General features: G+C 55.7%; 1 protein-coding gene across 1 annotated transcript in view; it reads left to right on the forward strand.

Annotated features, from left to right (window-relative positions):
- The first annotated feature begins 248 nt into the window (after nucleotides 1–248).
- The window catches only part of NALCN (sodium leak channel, non-selective), a 164,462-nt gene continuing 144,575 nt past the window's right edge, over nucleotides 249–20,135 (forward strand). The window contains exons 1-2 of the mRNA XM_032978490.2: nucleotides 249–553; nucleotides 18,048–18,187. Coding sequence (XP_032834381.2) covers nucleotides 265–553; nucleotides 18,048–18,187 — 429 coding nt within the window. The 5' untranslated portion in view covers nucleotides 249–264. The remainder of the gene's footprint in view (nucleotides 554–18,047; nucleotides 18,188–20,135) is intronic.

Raw genomic sequence — 20,135 nt, forward strand, 5'->3', positions numbered from 1 at the left:
GGGGGGGGGGGTTTGAACTCCCCCCCCTCCATGCCGTAGTGCTGAGACGAGAATGGTTTCTCCCAACCGTGGAGGGGGGGGCTCAACCCCCCCCCCCGGGGGGCTCAACCCCCCCCCCCCATTTTGTAGTGCTGAGACGAGAATGGTTTCTCCCACCCGTGGAGGGGGGGGGGCTCAACACTCCCCCCCCCCCATGCCGAGACAAGAATGGTTTCTCCCACCGGTGGACTCCCCCCCCACCCCCATACGGGGCGTGGTGCTGAAATGGACAGCGCCGGTGACGTCACGCGCGGCCCCTCCGAGTCCAGGGCCCCGCTCAACCACCACCGCTCAACCACCACAGCAACAACAACAACAACGGCAACAGCCAATGCCGCGACAACAACAACAACAACAACCACGCACAGCCACAAACACCGACAACAACAACCGCAACCGTCGCCTGCCCCCGCCGCCACCACGACCAGCAACGAGACGAAGCGCGCTGTCAAATACAGCAGCCGCTGTAGTGCCATCACTTCTCGACACCATCTCGCCGCCCTGCATAACACAGGTGGTGGTGTGTGTGTGTGGTGGTGTGTGTGTGGTGGTGTGTGTGTGGTGGTGTGTGTGTGGTGGTGTGTGGTGGTGTGTGTGTGGTGGTGTGTGTGGTGGTGTGTGTGTGGTGGTGTGTGTGGTGGTGTGTGTGTGTGGTGGTGTGTGTGTGGTGGTGTGTGTGTGTGGTGGTGTGTGTGTGGTGGTGTGTGTGTGTGGTGTGTGTGTGTGGTGGTGTGTGTGTGGTGTGTGTGTGGTGGTGTGTGTGTGTGGAGGTGGTGTGTGTGTGGTGGTGTGTGTGGTGTGTGTGTGTGTGGTGTGTGTGTGTGGTGGTGTGTGTGTGTGGTGGTGTGTGTGTGTGGTGTGTGTGTGGTGGTGTGTGTGTGTGGTGTGTGGTGGTGTGTGTGTGGTGTGTGTGTGGGAGTGTGTGGTGGTATGTGTGTGGTGGTGTCTGCGGTGGTGTGTGTGTGTGGTGTGTGTGTGGTAGTGTGTGTGTGGTGTGTGTGGTGGTGTGTGTGTGGTGGTGTGTGTGTGTGGTGTGTGGTGGTGTGTGTGTGGTGGTGTGTGTGTGTGGTGGTGTGTGTGTGTGGTGGTGTGTGGTGGTGTGTGTGAGGTGTGTGTGGTGGTGTGTGTGTGTGGTGTGTGTGTGGTGGTGTGTGTGGTGGTGTGTGTGTGGTGGTGTGTGTGTGGGTGGTGTGTGTGTGGTGGTGGTGTGTGTGGTGGTGGTGTGTGTGTGGTGGTGTGTGTGGTGGTGTGTGTGTGGTGGTGTGTGTGGTGGTGTGTGTGTGGTGTTGTGTGTGTGGTGGTGTGTGTGTGGTGGTGTGTGTGTAGTGGTGTGTGTGGTGTGTGTGTGTGTGGTGTGTGTGTGTGGTGGTGTGTGTGGTGTGTGTGTGTGGTAGTGTGTGTGTGGTGGTGTGTGTGTGTGTGGTGTGTGTGTGTGGTGTGTGTGGTGGTGTGTGTGGTGGTGTGTGTGTGGTGTGTGTGTGTGTGTGTGTGTGGTGGTGTGTGTGTGTGGTGGTGTGTGTGTGTGTGGTGTGTGTGTGGTGGTGTGTGTGTGGTGGTGTGTGTGGTGTGTGTGTGTGGTAGTGTGTGTGTGGTGTGTGTGTGGTGATGTGTGTGTGTGGTGTGTGTGTGGTGTGTGTGTGGTGGTGTGTGTGTGTGTGGTGGTGTGTGTGTGGTGGTGTGTGTGTGGTGTGTGTGTGTGGGTGTGGTGGTGTGTGTGTGGTGGTGATGTGTGTGGTGGTGTGTGTGTGGTGGTGTGTGTGTGGTTGCTTGTGTGTGTGGTGGTGTGTGTGTGTGTGGTGGTGTGTGTGTGGTGGTGTGTGTGTGGTGGTGTGTGTGGTGTGTGTGTGGTAGTGTGTGTGTGGTGTGTGTGGTGGTGTGTGTGTGGTGGTGTGTGTGTGTGGTGTGTGGTGGTGTGTGTGTGGTGATGTGTGTGTGGTGGTGTGTGTGTGGTGTGTGTGGTGGTGTGTGTGTGGTGGTGTGTGTGTGGTGGTGTGTGTGTGGTGGTGTGTGTGGTGTGTGTGTGTGGGTGTGGTGTGTGTGTGTGTGGTGGTGTGTGTGGTGGTGTGTGTGGTGGTGTGTGTGTGGTGGTGTGTGTGTGGTGTGTGTGTGGTGGTGTGTGTGTGTGTGGTGTGTGTGTGGTGGTGTGTGTGTGGTGGTGTGTGTGGTAGTGTGTGTGTGGTATGTGTGTGGTGATGTGTGTGTTTGGTGTGTGTGTGGTGTGTGTGTGGTGGTGTGTGTGTGTGTGTGTGGTGTGTGTGTGGTGGTGTGTGTGTGTGGTGTGTGTGTGGGTGTGGTGGTGTGTGTGTGGTGGTGATGTGTGTGGTGGTGTGTGTGTGGTGGTGTGTGTGTGGTTGCTTGTGTGTGTGGTGGGGTGTGTGTGTGTGGTGGTGTGTGTGTGGTGGTGTGTGTGTGGTGGTGTGTGTTTGGTGTGTGTGTGGTAGTGTGTGTGTGGTGTGTGTGGTGGTGTGTGTGTGGTGGTGTGTGTGTGTGGTGTGTGGTGGTGTGTGTGTGGTGGTTTGTGTGTGTGTGGTGTGTGTGTGTGGTGGTGTGTGGTGGTGTGTGTGAGGTGTGTGTGGTGGTGTGTGTGTGTGGTGTGTGTGTGGTGGTGTGTGTGTGGTGGTGTGTGTGTGGTGGTGTGTGTGTGGTGGTGGTGTGTGTGGTGGTGGTGTGTGTGTGGTGGTGTGTGTGGTGGTGTGTGTGTGGTGGTGTGTGTGGTGGTGTTGTGTGGTGTTGTGTGTGTGGTGGTGTGTGTGTGGTGGTGTGTGTGTGGTGGTGTGTGTGTAGTGGTGTGTGTGGTGTGTGTGTGTGTGGTGTGTGTGTGTGGTGGTGTGTGTGTGGTGTGTGTGTGGTAGTGTGTGTGTGGTGGTGTGTGTGTGTGGTGGTGTGTGTGTGTGGTGTGTGTGGTGGTGTGTGTGGTGGTGTGTGTGTGGTGGTGTGTGTGTGGTGTGTGTGTGGTGGTGTGTGTGTGTGTGGTGTGTGTGTGGTGGTGTGTGTGTGGTGGTGTGTGTGGTGTGTGTGTGGTAGTGTGTGTGTGGTGTGTGTGTGGTGATGTGTGTGTGTGGTGTGTGTGTGGTGTGTGTGTGGTGGTGTGTGTGTGTGGTGGTGTGTGTGTGGTGGTGTGTGTGTGGTGTGTGTGTGTGGGTGTGGTGGTGTGTGTGTGGTGGTGATGTGTGTGGTGGTGTGTGTGTGTGGTGGTGTGTGTGTGGTTGCTTGTGTGTGTGGTGGTGTGTGTGTGGTGGTGTGTGTGTGGTGGTGTGTGTGTGTGTGTGGTGGTGTGTGTGTGGTGGTGTGTGTGTGGTGGTGTGTGTGTGGTGTGTGTGTGGTAGTGTGTGTGTGGTGTGTGTGGTGGTGTGTGTGTGGTGGTGTGTGTGTGTGGTGTGTGGTGGTGTGTGTGTGTGGTGTGTGTGTGTGGTGGTGTGTGTGTGTGTGGTGGTGTGTGGTGGTGTGTGTGAGGTGTGTGTGTGGTGTGTGTGTGTGGTGTGTGTGTGTTGGGGTGTGTGGTGGTGTGTGTGTGGTGGTGTGTGTGTGGTGGTGTGTGTGTGGTGGTGGTGTGTGTGTGGTGGTCTGTGTGGTGGTGTGTGTGGTGGTGTGTGTGTGGTGGTGTGTGTGGTGGTGTGTGTGTGGTGTTGTGTGTGTGGTGGTGTGTGTGTGGTGGTGTGTGTGTAGTAGTGTGTGTGGTGGTGCGTGTGTAGTGGTGTGTGTGGTGTGTGTGTGTGTGGTGGTGTGTGTGTGGTGGTGTGTGTGTGGTGGTGCGTGTGTGGTGGTGGTGTGTGTGGTGGTGTGTGGTGGTGTGTGTGTGGTAGTGTGTGTGTGGTGTGTGAGTGGTGATGTGTGTGTGTGGTGTGTGTGTGGTGTGTGTGTGGTGGTGTGTGTGTGTGTGTGGTGGTGTGTGTGTGGTGGTGTGTGTGTGTGTGGTGGTGTGTGGTGGTGTGTGTGAGGTGTGTGTGGTGGTGTGTGTGTGTGGTGGTGTGTGTGTGGTGGTGTGTGTGTGGTGGTGTGTGTGTGGTGGTGGTGTGTGTGGTGGTGGTGTGTGTGTGGTGGTGTGTGTGGTGGTGTGTGTGTGGTGGTGTGTGTGGTGGTGTGTGTGTGGTGTTGTGTGTGTGGTGGTGTGTGTGTGGTGGTGTGTGTGTGGTGGTGTGTGTGTAGTGGTGTGTGTGGTGTGTGTGTGTGTGGTGTGTGTGTGTGGTGGTGTGTGTGTGGTGTGTGTGTGGTAGTGTGTGTGTGGTGGTGTGTGTGTGTGGTGGTGTGTGTGTGTGGTGTGTGTGGTGGTGTGTGTGGTGGTGTGTGTGTGGTGGTGTGTGTGTGGTGTGTGTGTGGTGGTGTGTGTGTGTGTGGTGTGTGTGTGGTGGTGTGTGTGTGGTGGTGTGTGGTGGTGTGTGTGGTGTGTGTGTGGTAGTGTGTGTGTGGTGTGTGTGTGGTGATGTGTGTGTGTGGTGTGTGTGTGGTGTGTGTGTGGTGGTGTGTGTGTGTGTGGTGGTGTGTGTGTGGTGGTGTGTGTGTGGTGTGTGTGTGTGGGTGTGGTGGTGTGTGTGTGGTGGTGATGTGTGTGGTGGTGTGTGTGTGTGGTGGTGTGTGTGTGGTTGCTTGTGTGTGTGGTGGTGTGTGTGTGGTGGTGTGTGTGTGGTGGTGTGTGTGTGGTGGTGTGTGTGTGGTGTGTGTGTGGTAGTGTGTGTGTGGTGTGTGTGGTGGTGTGTGTGTGGTGGTGTGTGTGTGTGGTGTGTGGTGGTGTGTGTGTGTGGTGTGTGTGTGTGGTGGTGTGTGTGTGTGTGGTGGTGTGTGGTGGTGTGTGTGAGGTGTGTGTGTGGTGTGTGTGTGTGGTGTGTGTGTGTTGGGGTGTGTGGTGGTGTGTGTGTGTGGTGGTGTGTGTGTGGTGGTGTGTGTGTGGTGGTGGTGTGTGTGTGGTGGTCTGTGTGGTGGTGTGTGTGGTGGTGTGTGTGTGGTGGTGTGTGTGGTGGTGTGTGTGTGGTGTTGTGTGTGTGGTGGTGTGTGTGTGGTGGTGTGTGTGTAGTAGTGTGTGTGGTGGTGCGTGTGTAGTGGTGTGTGTGGTGTGTGTGTGTGTGGTGGTGTGTGTGTGGTGGTGCGTGTGTGGTGGTGGTGTGTGTGGTGGTGTGTGGTGGTGTGTGTGTGGTAGTATGTGTGTGGTGTGTGAGTGGTGATGTGTGTGTGTGGTGTGTGTGTGGTGTGTGTGTGGTGGTGTGTGTGTGTGTGTGGTGGTGTGTGTGTGGTGGTGTGTGTGTGTGTGTGTGTGTGGGTGTGGTGGTGTGTGTGTGGTGGTGATGTGTGTGGTGGTGTGTGTGTGGTGGTGTGTGTGTGGTTGCTTGTGTGTGTGGTGGTGTGTGTGTGTGTGGTGGTGTGTGTGTGGTGGTGTGTGTGTGGTGGTGTGTGTGTGGTGTGTGTGTGGTAGTGTGTGTGTGGTGTGTGTGGTGGTGTGTGTGTGGTGGTGTGTGTGTGGTGTGTGGTGGTGTGTGTGTGGTGTGTGTGTGGTGATGTGTGTGTGGTGGTGTGTGTGTGGTGTGTGTGGTGGTGTGTGTGTGTGGTGTGTGTGTGGTGGTGTTTGTGTGGTGGTGTGTGTGGTGTGTGTGTGTGGGTGTGGTGTGTGTGTGTGTGTGGTGGTGTGTGGTGGTGTGTGTGGTGGTGTGTGTGTGGTGGTGTGTGTGTGGTGTGTGTGTGGTGGTGTGTGTGTGTGTGGTGTGTGTGTGGTGGTGTGTGTGTGGTGGTGTGTGTGGTGTGTGTGTGGTAGTGTGTGTGTGGTATGTGTGTGGTGATGTGTGTGTTTGGTGTGTGTGTGGTGTGTGTGTGGTGGTGTGTGTGTGTGGTGGTGTGTGTGTGGTGGTGTGTGTGTGTGGTGTGTGTGTGGGTGTGGTGGTGTGTGTGTGGTGGTGATGTGTGTGGTGGTGTGTGTGTGGTGGTGTGTGTGTGGTTGCTTGTGTGTGTGGTGGGGTGTGTGTGTGTGGTGGTGTGTGTGTGGTGGTGTGTGTGTGGTGTGTGTGTGGTAGTGTGTGTGTGGTGTGTGTGGTGGTGTGTGTGTGGTGGTGTGTGTGTGTGGTGTGTGGTGGTGTGTGTGTGGTGGTGTGTGTGTGGTGGTGTGTGTGTGTGGTGGTGTGTGGTGGTGTGTGTGAGGTGTGTGTGGTGGTGTGTGTGTGTGGTGTGTGGTGGTGTGTGTGTGGTGGTGTGTGTGTGGTGGTGTGTGTGTGGTGGTGGTGTGTGTGGTGGTGGTGTGTGTGTGGTGGTGTGTGTGGTGGTGTGTGTGTGGTGGTGTGTGTGGTGGTGTGTGTGTGGTGTTGTGTGTGTGGTGGTGTGTGTGTGGTGGTGTGTGTGTAGTGGTGTGTGTGGTGTGTGTGTGTGTGGTGTGTGTGTGTGGTGGTGTGTGTGTGGTGTGTGTGTGTTAGTGTGTGTGTGGTGGTGTGTGTGTGTGGTGGTGTGTGTGTGTGGTGTGTGTGGTGGTGTGTGTGGTGGTGTGTGTGTGGTGTGTGTGTGGTGGTGTGTGTGTGTGTGGTGTGTGTGTGGTGGTGTGTGTGTGGTGGTGTGTGTGGTGTGTGTGTGGTAGTGTGTGTGTGGTGTGTGTGTGGTGATGTGTGTGTGTGGTGTGTGTGTGGTGTGTGTGTGGTGGTGTGTGTGTGTGTGGTGGTGTGTGTGTGGTGGTGTGTGTGTGGTGTGTGTGTGTGGGTGTGGTGGTGTGTGTGTGGTGGTGATGTGTGTGGTGGTGTGTGTGTGTGGTGGTGTGTGTGTGGTTGCTTGTGTGTGTGGTGGTGTGTGTGTGGTGGTGTGTGTGTGGTGGTGCGTGTGGTGGTGTGTGTGTGGTGTGTGTGTGGTAGTGTGTGTGTGGTGTGTGTGGTGGTGTGTGTGTGGTGGTGTGTGTGTGGTGTGTGGTGGTGTGTGTGTGTGGTGTGTGTGTGGTGGTGTGTGTGTGTGTGGTGGTGTGTGGTGGTGTGTGTGAGGTGTGTGTGGTGGTGTGTGTGTGTGGTGTGTGGTGGTGTGTGTGTGGTGGTGTGTGTGTGGTGGTGTGTGTGTGGTGGTGGTGTGTGTGGTGGTGGTGTGTGTGTGGTGGTGTGTGTGGTGGTGTGTGTGTGGTGGTGTGTGTGGTGGTGTGTGTGTGGTGTTGTGTGTGTGGTGGTGTGTGTGTGGTGGTGTGTGTGTAGTGGTGTGTGTGGTGTGTGTGTGTGGTGTGTGTGTGTGGTGGTGTGTGTGTGGTGTGTGTGTGGTAGTGTGTGTGTGGTGGTGTGTGTGTGTGGTGGTGTGTGTGTGTGGTGTGTGTGGTGGTGTGTGTGGTGGTGTGTGTGTGTTGGTGTGTGTGTGGTGTGTGTGTGGTGGTGTGTGTGTGGTGTGTGTGTGTGGTGGTGTGTGTGTGGTGGTGTGTTTGGTGTGTGTGTGGTAGTGTGTGTGTGGTGTGTGTGTGGTGATGTGTGTGGTGTGTGTGTGGTGTGTGTGTGGTGGTGTGTGTGTGTGGTGGTGTGTGTGTGGTGGTGTGTGTGTGGTGTGTGTGTGTTGGGGTGTGTGGTGGTGTGTGTGTGGTGGTGTGTGTGTGGTGGTGTGTGTGTGGTGGTGGTGTGTGTGTGGTGGTCTGTGTGGTGGTGTGTGTGGTGGTGTGTGTGTGGTGGTGTGTGTGGTGGTGTGTGTGTGGTGTTGTGTGTGTGGTGGTGTGTGTGTGGTGGTGTGTGTGTAGTGGTGTGTGTGGTGGTGCGTGTGTAGTGGTGTGTGTGGTGTGTGTGTGTGTGGTGGTGTGTGTGTGGTGGTGCGTGTGTGGTGGTGGTGTGTGTGGTGGTGTGTGGTGGTGTGTGTGTGGTAGTGTGTGTGTGGTGGTGTGTGTGTGTGGTGGTGTGTGTGTGTGGTGGTGTGTGTGTGGTGGTGTGTGTGGTGTATGTGTGGTAGTGTGTGTGTGGTGTGTGTGTGGTGATGTGTGTGTTTGGTGTGTTTGTGGTGTGTGTGTGGTGGTGTGTGTGTGTGTGGTGGTGTGTGTGTGGTGGTGTGTGTGTGGTGTGTGTGTGTGGGTGTGGTGGTGTGTGTGTGGTGGTGATGTGTGTGGTGGTGTGTGTGTGGTGGTGTGTGTGTGGTTGCTTGTGTGTGTGGTGGGGTGTGTGTGTGTGGTGGTGTGTGTGTGGTGGTGTGTGTGTGGTGGTGTGTGTGTGGTGTGTGTGTGGTAGTGTGTGTGTGGTGTGTGTGGTGGTGTGTGTGTAGTGGTGTGTGTGTGTGGTGTGTGGTGGTGTGTGTGTGGTGGTGTGTGTGTGTGGTGCTGTGTGTGTGTGGTGGTGTGTGGTGGTGTGTGTGAGGTGTGTGTGGTGGTGTGTGTGTGTGGTGTGTGTGTGGTGGTGTGTGTGGTGGTGTGTGTGTGGTGGTGTGTGTGTGGTGGTGTGTGTGTGGTGGTGGTGTGTGTGGTGGTGTGTGTGTGGTGGTGTGTGTGTGTGGTGTGTGTGTGGTGTGTGTGTGGTGTGTGTGTGGTGTGTGTGGTGGTGTGTGTGGTGGTGTGTGTGTGTGTGGTGTGTGTGTGTGTGTGGTGTGTGTGTGTGGTGGTGTGTGTGTGTGGTGGTGTGTGTGTGTGGTGGTGGTGTTTGTGGTGGTGTGTGTGTGTGGTGTGTGTGTGGTGGTGTGTGTGTGGTGTGTGTGTGGGAGTGTGTGGTGGTATGTGTGTGGTGGTGTGTGCGGTGGTGTGTGTGTGTGGTGTGTGTGTGGTGGTGTGTGTGTGGTGTGTGTGTGTGGTGGTGTGTGTGTGTGGTGGTGTGTGTGGTGGTGTGTGTGTGGTGTGTGTGTGGTAGTGTGTGTGTGGTGTGTGTGTGGTGATGTGTGTGGTGGTGTGTGTGTGTGGTGTGTGTGGTGGTGTGTGTGTGGTGGTGTGTGTGTGTGTTGGGGTGTGTGGTGGTGTGTGTGTGGTGATGTGTGTGTGGTGGTGTGTGTGTGTGTTGGTGGGGTGTGTGTAGTGGTGTGTGTGGTGGTGGGTGTGGTGGTGTGTGTGTGGTGGTGTGTGTGTGGTGGTGTGTGTGTGAGGTGGTGTGTGTGTAGTGGTGTGTGTGTGGTGTGTGTGTGGTGTGTGTGTGGTGGTGTGTGTGGTGGTGCGTGTGTGGTGGTGGTGTGTCTGTGGTGGTGTGTGTGGTGGTGTGTGTGTGGTGGTGTGTGTGTGGTGTGTGTGTGTGTGGTGTATGTGGTGGTGTGTGTTTGGTGCTGTGTATGTGGTGGTGTGTGTGTGGTGTGTGTGGTGGGGTGTGTGTGTGTGGTGGTGTGTGTGGTGTGTGTGGTGGTGTGTGTGGTGGTGTGTGTGTGTCTGGTGTGTGTGTGGTGGTGTATGTGTGGTGGTGTGTGTGTGGTGTGTGTGGTAGTGTGTGTGTGGTGGTGTGTGTGTGTGGTGTGTGTGTGGAGTGTGTGTGGTGGTGTGTGTGGTGTGTGGTGGTATGTGTGTGGTGGTGGTTGTGTGTGTGGGTGGTGGTGTGTGGTGTGTTTGTGGTGGTGTGTCTGTGGTGGTGTGTGTGTGGTGGTGTGTGTGTGGTGGTGTGTGTGTAGTGTGTGTGGTTATGTGTGTGTGTGGTGGTGTGTGTGTGTGTGTGGTGTGTGTGTGGTGTGTGTGTGGTGGTGTGTGTGTGTGGTGTGTGTGTGGTGTGTGTGGTGGTGTGTGTGTGGTGTGTGTTTGTGGTGGTGTGTGTGTGGTGGTGGTGTGTGGTGGTGTGTGGTGTGTGTGTGGTGGTGTGTGTGGTGGTGTGTGTGGTAGTGTGTGGTGGTGTGTGTGTGGTGGTGTGTGTGTGGTGTGTGTGGTGGTGTGTGTGGTGGTGTTTGTGGTGGTGTGTGTGTGTGGTGGTGTGTGTGTGTGTGTGGTGTGTGTGTGGTGGTCTGTGTGGTGTGTGTGTGTAGTGTGTGTGTGGTGGTGTATGTGTGGTGGTGTGTGTGTGGTGTGTGTGGTAGTGTGTGTGTGTGGTGTGTGTTTGTGTGGGGTGTGTGTGGAGTGTGTGTGGTGGTGTGTGAGTGGTTTGTGTGGTGGTGTGTGTGTGTGGTGTGTGTGTGGTGTGTGTGTGGTGGTGTGTGTGGTGGTGTGTTTGTGGTGTGTGTGTGGTGTGTGTGTGTGGTGGTATGTGTGTGTGGTGTGTGTGTTGTGGTGTGTGTGGTGGTGTGTGTTTGTGTGGTTTGTGTGTGGTGGTGTATGTGTGGTGGTGTGTGTGTGGTGGTGTGTGTGTGTGGTGTGTGTGGTGGTGTGTGTGTGGTGGTGTGTGTGTGGTGGTTTGTGTGTGGTGTGTGTGGTAGTGTGTGTGTGTGGTGTGTGTTTGTGTGGTGTGTGTGTGGAGTGTGTGTGGTGGTGTGTGTGTGGTGTGTGTGTGGTGGTGTGTGTGTGGTGGTGTGTGTGTGGTCGTGTGTGTAGTGTGTATGTGATAGTGTGTGTGTGGTGTGTATGGTGGTGTGTGTGTGGTGGTGTGTGTGTGGTGTGTGGTGGTGTGTGTGTGGTGTGTGGTGGTGTGTGTGTGGTGGTGTGTGTGTGTGGTGGTGTGTGGTGGTGTGTGTGTGTGGTGTGTGTGGTGGTGTGTGTGTGGTGGTGTGTGTGTGTTGGGGTGTGCGGTGGTGTGTGTGTGGTGATGTGTGTGTGGTGGTGTGTGTGTGGTGGTGGTGTGTGTGTAGTGGTGTGTGTGGTGGTGTGTGTGGTGGTGTGTGTTTGGTGGTGTGTGTGTGGTGGTGTGTGTGTGAGGTGGTGTGTGTGTAGTGGTGTGTGTGTGGTGGGTGTGTGGTATGTGTGTGGTGTGTGTGTGGTGGTGTGTGTGGTGGTGCGTGTGTGGTGGTGGTGTGTCTGTGGTGGTGTGTGTGGTGCAGAGGAGAGGCTGCCACTCCTCTGTCGGGAGCTGGACCGGTACCGCCTGGATCTATGCGGCATTCAGGAGGTCTGGTGGACAGGCTCTGGCTCCTGCCACCATGAGGGGTGGACAGTCCTCTACTCGGGGCAGCAGACTGCCAAACAACAGGGTGTGGGTCTTCTTTTGAACAAAAGAATGAAGGGGGCGTGGGAGCGTGGCGGTGAGGTGTGGGAAGCTGTAAGCCCCAGGCTACTTTGGGCTCGCCTTCCCATCAACCGGAGGCGAGGAATGGTGGTCGTGGTTACTTATGCCCCCACCGAAGATGAACATCCGTGGAGGGATGCAGGCAAAGCCGATGAGTCAGATGCCTTCTATGACCTCCTGTCACAGGTGCTGGCTAAAGTGGCCCCTCGGGATAGAGTCATCATGTTGGGTGACTTCAATGCCCGAGTTGGTCATGATACTGGCACCTGGTCTGGAGTGATTGGAGGGCATGGGCCAGATCAGCTCAATAACAACGGTAGGAGGCTGCTAGATTTTTGTGCAGCCCATGGGCTTGTAATTACCAACACGCTGTTCCGGCATCGGCGCATCCACACAACATCATGGATGCATGCCGGGTCCAAGCAAGAACATCTGCTGGACTACATAGTGACGGACCAGCGAATGCGAGCCCATGTCCTTGACACCAGGACCTACCGTGGAGCTGATCTGCCCTCTGACCATCGACTAGTCATCTGTAAGATGTGCCTGCCATTCTTCCACTCCGGTGGTGGGTGTACACCCAGGACCCCATTCCAACCTAAAGTGGCCTGGTCTCAGTTATCTGATGAAAGTTGCAAGCGAGAATTTCATCATCGCTTGCGGCTGGGATTGGCATCGTCCCCGACTCCTCCTGATGTCGAGGGTAAATGGGCGAGGTTTAGGACTGTGACTCATGCAGCTGCAATGGCTGCTTTGGGTACGCGGTCCAGACCTCCCCAGACAACCTGGATGACAGAGGAGTTGCTCAGGATGGTTGAGAAAAAGCGACAGGCCCACTGTCATCGGCTACAGAATCCCACGTCAGAGAATGAGGAGGCTTACCGCAGCCTTCGCTCGGAGGTTCGGAGAGCCGTGAGGCGCTGCAACGATGGGTGGTGGTCGCGGGTTGCTGAGGAGATGGAGTCTGCCTCAGTGGCCCGTGATCACAAATCTCTATTTAACTCCATCAAAAAAGTAACCTGCAGCGCCACACCTATTACCATCATTAGGGGAAAAAACGGTGATCCAATTTCCGACCCCCAGGAATAGGTTCGCAGATCTGCTGAGCATTTCTGTGAGGTCCTGGGGGAGGGAAAATCCCTCAGCCAGGAAAACATCGTGGCACAAAGTGAGGATGACCCTGCTGAGGCTGCGGTGCCTCAAATATTGGATGAAGTCACCCCCTGTGAGTGGCTGGCTGAGGTGCCAGCTGCTGATGAAGTATTGAAGGCGATCCGGAGTCTGAGACCAGGAAAGGCAGCGGGCAGAGATGATCTCCCAAGCGAAATGCTGAGGGAGGATGGCGTTTGTGCACAGACTGCCCTATATGACATCATAACAACAGTCTGGACCACTGGACGGGTTCCGCAGGATTGGAAGGATGCCCTGGTGGTCCCCCTTTTTAAGAAGGGGGACCGCACAGACTGTAACAACTACAGGGGCATCTCACTCCTCAGTGTGCCGGGAAAGGTCCTGGCAAGGATTATTCAGCATCGCCTTGCCAGGCACGCTGAGGAGAGGCTTGCGGAGCCCCAATGCGGTTTCAGGAAAGGGCGGTCCTGCACAGATGCCATATTTTCTGTCCGTCTGCTACAGCAGAGGTGTAGGGAATTCCAACAAGACCTACATCTCTGCTTTATTGACCTGGTCAAGGCCTATGATACCATCAGTAGGCCTGGGCTCTGGGTCGTTCTTCGTGCTTTTGGAGTACCTGACCCTCTGCTCACGATCATTAAGGACCTTCATGATGGTGAGCGGGCCCGGGTAAAACTACATGGCCGGGAGTCAGAGCCATTCCCTTTACACCTTGGGGTGCGACAGGGATGTCCTCTGGCTCCCACATTATTTAACATCTATTTTGACCACGTAGTTCGTGAAGCCTTCAATAGCTGTACCGGGGGAATCTCCATATGGTACAGATATAATGGGAGGCTAATCGATGCCCGGGTGCGGTCAAGGGATGGCTCCCTATTGCTCAACCACGTTATGTATGCTGATGACTTGGTAATAGCTGCTCAGTCAGAGGAGGAGTTGGAGACGCTGCTGCTGAGACTGGAGCGTGCCACTAAGAGGTGGGGCCTTACCATCAGCCCCACCAAAACTAAGCACCTGCCTGGGTATTTTGTACCATCGGACCCTCCACCCCCACAACTCCCAATCGGTGATGGGGCAGTTGTGGAGAGAGTGGAGAGTTTCCCATACCTGGGCAGTGTGCTTATGACTGGCTCCAGTTTAACAGCAGAGGTCTCACTCTGAATCAGTCGAGCGGCAATATCTTTTCATCGGTTGCGTAACGCTGTGTGGAAGCTACCTGGTCTGTCGCTCCGCACTAAGCTTCAGGTCTTCTCGGCCACGGTCATTCCCTCCCTTCTCTACGCTTGTGAAACGTGGACCCCCCTAATGGAACATCTTCGCCGGTTAGAAACATTTAGGCTGGCCTGCCTACGATCCATCCTGGGTTTAACCAGACTGGATTGTGTGAGGAGCTCACAAATCCTTGAAAGATCTGGGCAGGGTCCCATCGGTGAGCTCCTCCGGCAGGCAAGGCTGCGATGGCTGGGTCATGTAGCCCGCATGCCCAGCCACCGCATGCCGAAACAGCTTTTGTTTGGCCGGATTGAGGGGGCTAGGCGGGCGCGGCACGGGCTAGAGAAGAGATGGAGTGATGTGGTACAGGAGGACGTGGAGCTGAGTGGACTTGCCGATGACTGGTACCAGCGGTGTCAAGATCGGCCTCTGTGGAGGAGGCTCGTGAAGGATGCTACTGGGCAGTTGGAGGCAGTCGCCCTCCAACAACAACGGAGGGCGGAGGAGCGACGCTCACAACAGCGAGCGGAGCGCCGGGTGGCTAAAGCACAGCAGGTTGGCACAGTAGGGGGCACAGGTGGTGCATCAGCCAGTCATCTCAGTCAGTCGACCCGTGGCACCTGGGTCTGCCCCGTGACCTCCTGCCAGCGGGCTTTCGACACTTCACGTGGCCTCAGGGTGCACATAGCCTGGCACAAGCGTCGTGGTGACGTCACCGCCACTTAGTGGCGAATGGCGGTTGTTGTTGTTGTGGTAGTGTGTGTGTGGGGGTGTGTGTGTGGTGGTGTGTGTGTGTGGTGTGTGTGGTGGTGTGTGTGTGGTGGTGTGTATGTGGTGGTGTGTGTGTGGTGTGTGTGGTGGTGTGTGTGTGTGTGGTGTGTGTGGTGTGTGTGGTGGTGTGTGTAGTGGTGTGTGTGTGTGTGTGGTGTGTGTGTGGTGGTGTATGTGTGGTGGTGTGTGTGTGGTGTGTGTGGTAGTGTGTGTGTGGTGGTGTGTGTGTGTGGTGTGTGTGTGGAGTGTGTGTGGTGGTGTGTGTGGTGTGTGGTGGTATGTGTGTGGTGGTGGTGTGTGGTTGTGTGTGTGGGTGGTGGTGTGTGGTGTGTGTGTGGTGGTGCGTCTGTGGTGGTGTGTGTGTGGTAGTGTGTGTGTGGTTGTGTGTGTGTAGTGTGTGTGGTTATGTGTGTGTGTGGTGGTGTGTGTGTGTGTGTGTGTGTGTGTGGTGTGTGTGTGGTGGTGTGTGTGGTGTGTGTGTGGTGTGTGTGGTGGTGTGTGTGTGGTGGTGTGTTTGTGGTGGTGTGTGGTGGTGTGTGTGTGTGTGTGGTGTGTGATGTGTGTGTGGTGGTGTGTGTGGTGGTGTGTGTGGTAGTGTGTGGTGGTGTGTGTGTGGTGGTGTGTGGTGGTGTGTGTGGTGGTGTGTGTGGTGGTGTGTGTGGTGGTGTGTGTGTGTGGTGGTGTGTGTGTGTGATGTGTGTGTGGTGGTGTGTGTGTGTGGTGGTGTATGTGTGGTGGTGTGTGTGTGGTGTGTGTGGTAGTGTGTGTGTGGTGTGTGTTTGTGTGGGGTGTGTGTGGAGTGTGTGTGGTGGTGTGTGTGTGGTTTGTGTGGTGGTGTGTGTGTGTGGTGTGTGTGTGGTGTGTGTGTGGTGGTGTGTGTGGTGGTGTGTTTGTGGTGTGTGTGTGGTGTGTGTGTGTGGTGGTGTGTGTGTGTGTGGTGTGTGTGTGGTGGTGTGTGTGGTGGTGTGTGTTTGTGTGGTGTGTGTGTGGTCGTGTATGTGTGGTGGTGTGTGTGTGGTGGTGTGTGTGTGTGGTGTGTGTGGTGGTGTGTGTGGTGGTGTGTGTGTGGTGGTTTGTGTGTGGTGTGTGTGGTAGTGTGTGTGTGTGTGTGTGGTGTGTGTTTGTGTGGTGTGTGTGTGGAGTGTGTGTGGTGGTGTGTGTGTGGTGTGTGTGTGGTGGTGTGTGTGTGGTTTGTGTGTGTGGTGGTGTGTGGTGGTGTGTGTGTGGTGGTGTGTGGTGTGTGTGTGGTGTGTGTGTGGTGGTGTGTGTGGTGGTGTGTGGTGGTGGTGTGTGTGGTGGTGTGTGTGGTGTTTGTGGTGGTGGTGTGTGTGGTGGTGTGTGTGTGTGGTGGTGTGTGTGTGTGTGTGTGGTGTGTGTGTGGTGGTGTGTGTGGTGGTGTGTGTGTGTGGTGTGTGTGTGGTGGTGTATGTGTGGTGGTGTGTGTGTGGTGTGTGTGGTAGTGTGTGTGTGGTGTGTGTTTGTGTGGGGTGTGTGTGGAGTGTGTGTGGTGGTGTGTGTGTGGTTTGTGTGGTGGTGTGTGTGTGGTGTGTGTGTGGTGTGTGTGTGGTGGTGTGTGTGGTGGTGTGTTTGTGGTGTGTGTGTGGTGTGTGTGTGTGGTGGTGTGTGTGTGTGTGTTGTGTGTGTGGTGGTGTGTGTGGTGGTGTGTGTTTGTGTGGTGTGTGTGTGGTCGTGTATGTGTGGTGGTGTGTGTGTGGTGGTGTGTGTGTGTGGTGTGTGTGGTGGTGTGTGTGTGGTGGTGTGTGTGTGGTGGTTTGTGTGTGGTGTGTGTGTGTGTGTGGTGTGTGTTTGTGTGGTGTGTGTGTGGAGTGTGTGTGGTGGTGTGTGTGTGGTGTGTGTGTGGTGGTGTGTGTGTGGTTTGTGTGTGTGGTGGTGTGTGGTGGTGTGTGTGTGGTGGTGTGTGGTGTGTGTGTGGTGTGTGTGTGGTGGTGTGTGTGGTGGTGTGTGGTGGTGGTGTGTGTGGTGGTGTGTGTGGTGTTTGTGGTGGTGGTGTGTGTGGTGGTGTGTGTGTGTGGTGGTATGTGTGTGTGGTGGTTTGTGTGTGGTGGTGTGTGTGTGTGTGTAGCGGTTAGCGCGCTGCGCTATGAAACTGACGACCCGGGTTCGATTCCCGCTCATGGCCAACACCAGTGACGATTATCTGAACCGGTCCCGGGCCTCCCCTAGGTCGACTCAGCCTCAAATGAGTACCTGGTTTGGTGTAAACATTGCCACTGGGGAGACAAAGGCGGTCGGGCGTGGTGCTGGCCACCCACCCCCTCGTGTACCGTTCCGGCCTTCATAGGTGCTCCGTAGCAGCACTTGCCCCAACAGTCTGTTAAGGCTATATGGGGGTTCTTTGTATTTTTTGTGTGGTTGTGTGTGTGGTTGTGTGTGTGTGATTGATGTGGTGTGTTGTTGAGTGTGTGGTTGATGTGAGCTCCTCACACAATCCAGCCTGGTTACTTCCAGGATGGATCGTAGGCAGGCCAGCCTAAATGTTTCTAACCGGCGAAGATGTTCCATTAGGGGGTTCCACGTTTCGCAAGCGTAGAGAAGGGAGGGGATGACCGTGGCCGAGAAGACCTCAAGCGTAGTGCGGAGCGACAGACCAGGAAGCTTCCACACAGCGTTACTCAACCGATGAAAAGATATTGCCGCTCGACTGATTCGGAGTGAGACCTCTGCTCTTAAACTGGAGCGGGTCACAAATCCTCACAAATCCTTGAAAGATCTGGGCAAGGTCCCATCGGTGAGCTCCTCCGGCAGGCAAGGCTGCGTTGGCTGGGTCATGTAGCCCGCATGCCCAGCCACCGCATGCCGAAACAGCTTTTGTTCGTCCGGATCGAGGGGGCTAAACGGGCGCGGCACGGGCTAGAGAAGAGATGGAGTGATGTGGTACAGGAGGACGTGGAGCTGAGTGGACTTGCCGATGACTGGTACCAGCGGTGTCAAGATGGCCTCTGTGGAGGAGGCTCGTGAAGGACGCTACTGGGCAGTTGGAGGCAGTCGCCCTCCAACAACAACGGAGGGCGGAAGAGCGACGCTCACAACAACGAGCGGAGCGCCGGGTAGCTAAAGCATAGCAGGTTGGCATAGTAGGGGGCACAGGTGGTGCATCAGCCAGTCATCTCAGTCATCTCAATCAGTCGACCCGTGGCACTTGGGTCTGCCCCGTGACCTCCTGCTGGGTCTGCCCTGTGACCTCCTGCCAGCGGGCATTCGACACTTCACGTGGCCTCAAGGTGCACATGGTCTGGCACAAGCGTCGTGGTGACGTCACCGCCACTTAGTGGCGAATGGCGGTTGTTGTTGTTGTTGATGTGGTGGTGGTGGTTGATGTGGTGTGTGTGTGTGGTTGTGTGTGTGTTTGATGTGGTGGTGGTTGATGTGTGTGGTTGTGTGTGTGGTTGTGTGTGTGGTTGTGTGTGTGGTTGTGTGTGTGTTTGATGTGGTGGTGGTTGATGTGTGTGGCTGTGTGTGTGGTTGTGTGTGTGTTTGATGTGGTGGTGTGGTTGTGTGTGGTTGTGTGTGTGGTTGTGTGTGTGGTTATGTTTGTGGTTGTGTGTGTGTTTGATGTGGTGGTGTGGTTGTGTGTGGTTGTGTGTGTGGTTGTGTGTGTGGTTGTGTGTGTGTTTGATGTGGTCGTGTGGTTGTGTGTGGTTTTGTGTGTGGGCTTGTGTGTGGTTGTGTGTGTGTTTGATGTGGTGGTGTGTGGTTGTGTGGGTGGTTGCGTGTGTGTGGTTGTGTGTGTGGTTGTGTTTGTGGTTGTGTGTGTGTGTTTGATGTGGTGGTGTGGTTGTGTGTGGTTGCGTGTGTGGTGCGATGTGGCTGATGTGGTATGTGGTGGTGGTTGTTGTTGTGGTTATTCTTGTTGTGGTTATTGTTGTTGTGGTTGTTTTGTGGTTGTTGTTATTGTTGTGGCTGCAGGAGTCCCCGGAGCGCTGGTGGCGCAGGCCGCCATGCTGAAACGGAAACAAAGTTCACGACTCGAGTCCCAGGCCGTGACCGACTTCGGGCCCGACGAGAACCTCGTGGACAACGCGGACATCGTGTGGATTAACAAGCCCGTGAGTGACTCACACTGGGGGTGGACTCACACTGGGGGTGGACACACACTGGGGGTGGACAACGAGGACATCGTGTGGATCAACAAGCCCATGAGTGACTCACACTGGGGGTGGACTCACACTGGGGGTGGACACACACTAGGGGTGGACAACGAGGACATCGTGTGGATCAACAAGCCCATGAGTGACTCACACTGGGGGTGGACTCACACGGGGGGTAGACACACACTGGGGGTGGACACACACTGGGGGTGGACTCACACGGGGGGTGGACAACGAGGACATCGTGTGGATCAACAAGCCCGTGAGTGACTCACACTGGGGGTGGACTCACACGGGGGTGGACAATGAGGACATCGTGTGGATCAACAAGCCCGTGAGTGACTCCCTAGGGGGTGGACACACACTGGGGGTGGACTCACACGGGGGGTGGACAATGAGGACATCGTGTGGATCAACAAGCCCGTGAGTGACTCCCTAGGGGGTGGACACACACTGGGGGTGGACAATGAGGACATCGTGTGGATCAACAAGCCCGTGAGTGACTCACACTGGGGGTGGACTCACACGGGAGGTGGACAATGAGGACATCGTGTGGATCAACAAGCCCGTGAGTGACTCCCTAGGGGGTGGACACACACTGGGGGTGGACTCACACGGGGGGTGGACAATGAGGACATCGTGTGGCTCAACAAGCCCGTGAGTGACTCCCTAGGGGGTGGACACACACTGGGGGTGGACTCACACTGGGGGTGGACTCACACTGGGGGTAGACACACACTGGGGGTGGACACACACAGGGGGTGGACTCACACTGGGGGTGACACGCGGCCTCTGCTACTCACTAACCACGGCACTTGCCCCGACGTTCCATTAGAGGCTACGCAGAGGAACCTTTGTCTTTGTGGTTCCTAGCCACCCACAACACCCACCCAAACCCCCCACACCACCCACACCACCCACCCACTCACCCACTCATCCACTCACCCACCCACACCCCCCACCCACCAACCACTCACCCACCCACCCACTCACTCACCCACTCACCCACCCACTCATCCACTTACCCACCCACCCACCCAATCACCCACCCACCCACTTACCCACCCACCCACACAACCCACCCACACCCCCCACACCACCCACACCACCCACCCACACCCCCCTCACCATCCACCCCACCCACTGACCAAACCACCCACCTACCCACCAACCCACTCACTCACCCACCCACCCATCCACCCACTCACCCATCCATCCACCCACTCACCCACTCACCCACCCACACAAAGACCTCGATCTGTACTCTTTGGTTCTATTCGGTAAAGTCACGTAGGTAAAAAAGTAAAACAACAAAAATCACGACGTTTCGGCCACAACACAAGTGGCCTTCATCAGGTGAAGGGGACCGTACTGTCACGAGGACAGTGTTGGAGTGAAGAAGACAGTCCAGCCCAGGTCGCGTCCTTTTAAGCTGTGTGGGAGGAAACAAAACGCTTTGACAACGGAATTAGCATAAAATGACCAAAAAGCACAAGAGGACCGGCACGGTGGGGGGGGGGGGGGGGGGGAGTTTACAAATGTAGGTGTGAAGTGAAATAAGCTTCTATGAAAGTTTGGTATGTCACTATTTGGATAAATACCATTGAAAATTAGTTTTAATGTTTGGTATGATTTAGAACATCTTTCCAATGCTTGCTTAATTTGAAACCATCTTCTCGGTTGAAATTGTGTCTGTGTTTGTAGATCTGAATTGCCTCGTGGATAAATCTTTGATGAAAACCCGTGGGTTTGCAAAGGACCTTGGTATCGGAGAAAACTATATCGTGATCCCCCGCAGCGTTGTAACAGTGATCAGCCACGGCAGAAGAATTCGTTTTGCCGTGTTTCAGATCTGATTTGTGCTCGCGAATTCGGTCAGAGACATGTCGCTTCGTCTCCCCGATAT

This window comes from Petromyzon marinus, chromosome 67 (assembly GCF_048934315.1).
Source record: "Petromyzon marinus isolate PM22_M1 ecotype Great Lakes invasive population chromosome 67, UKy_Petmar_22M1.pri1.0, whole genome shotgun sequence".
Taxonomy (NCBI): Eukaryota; Metazoa; Chordata; class Hyperoartia; order Petromyzontiformes; family Petromyzontidae; genus Petromyzon; species Petromyzon marinus.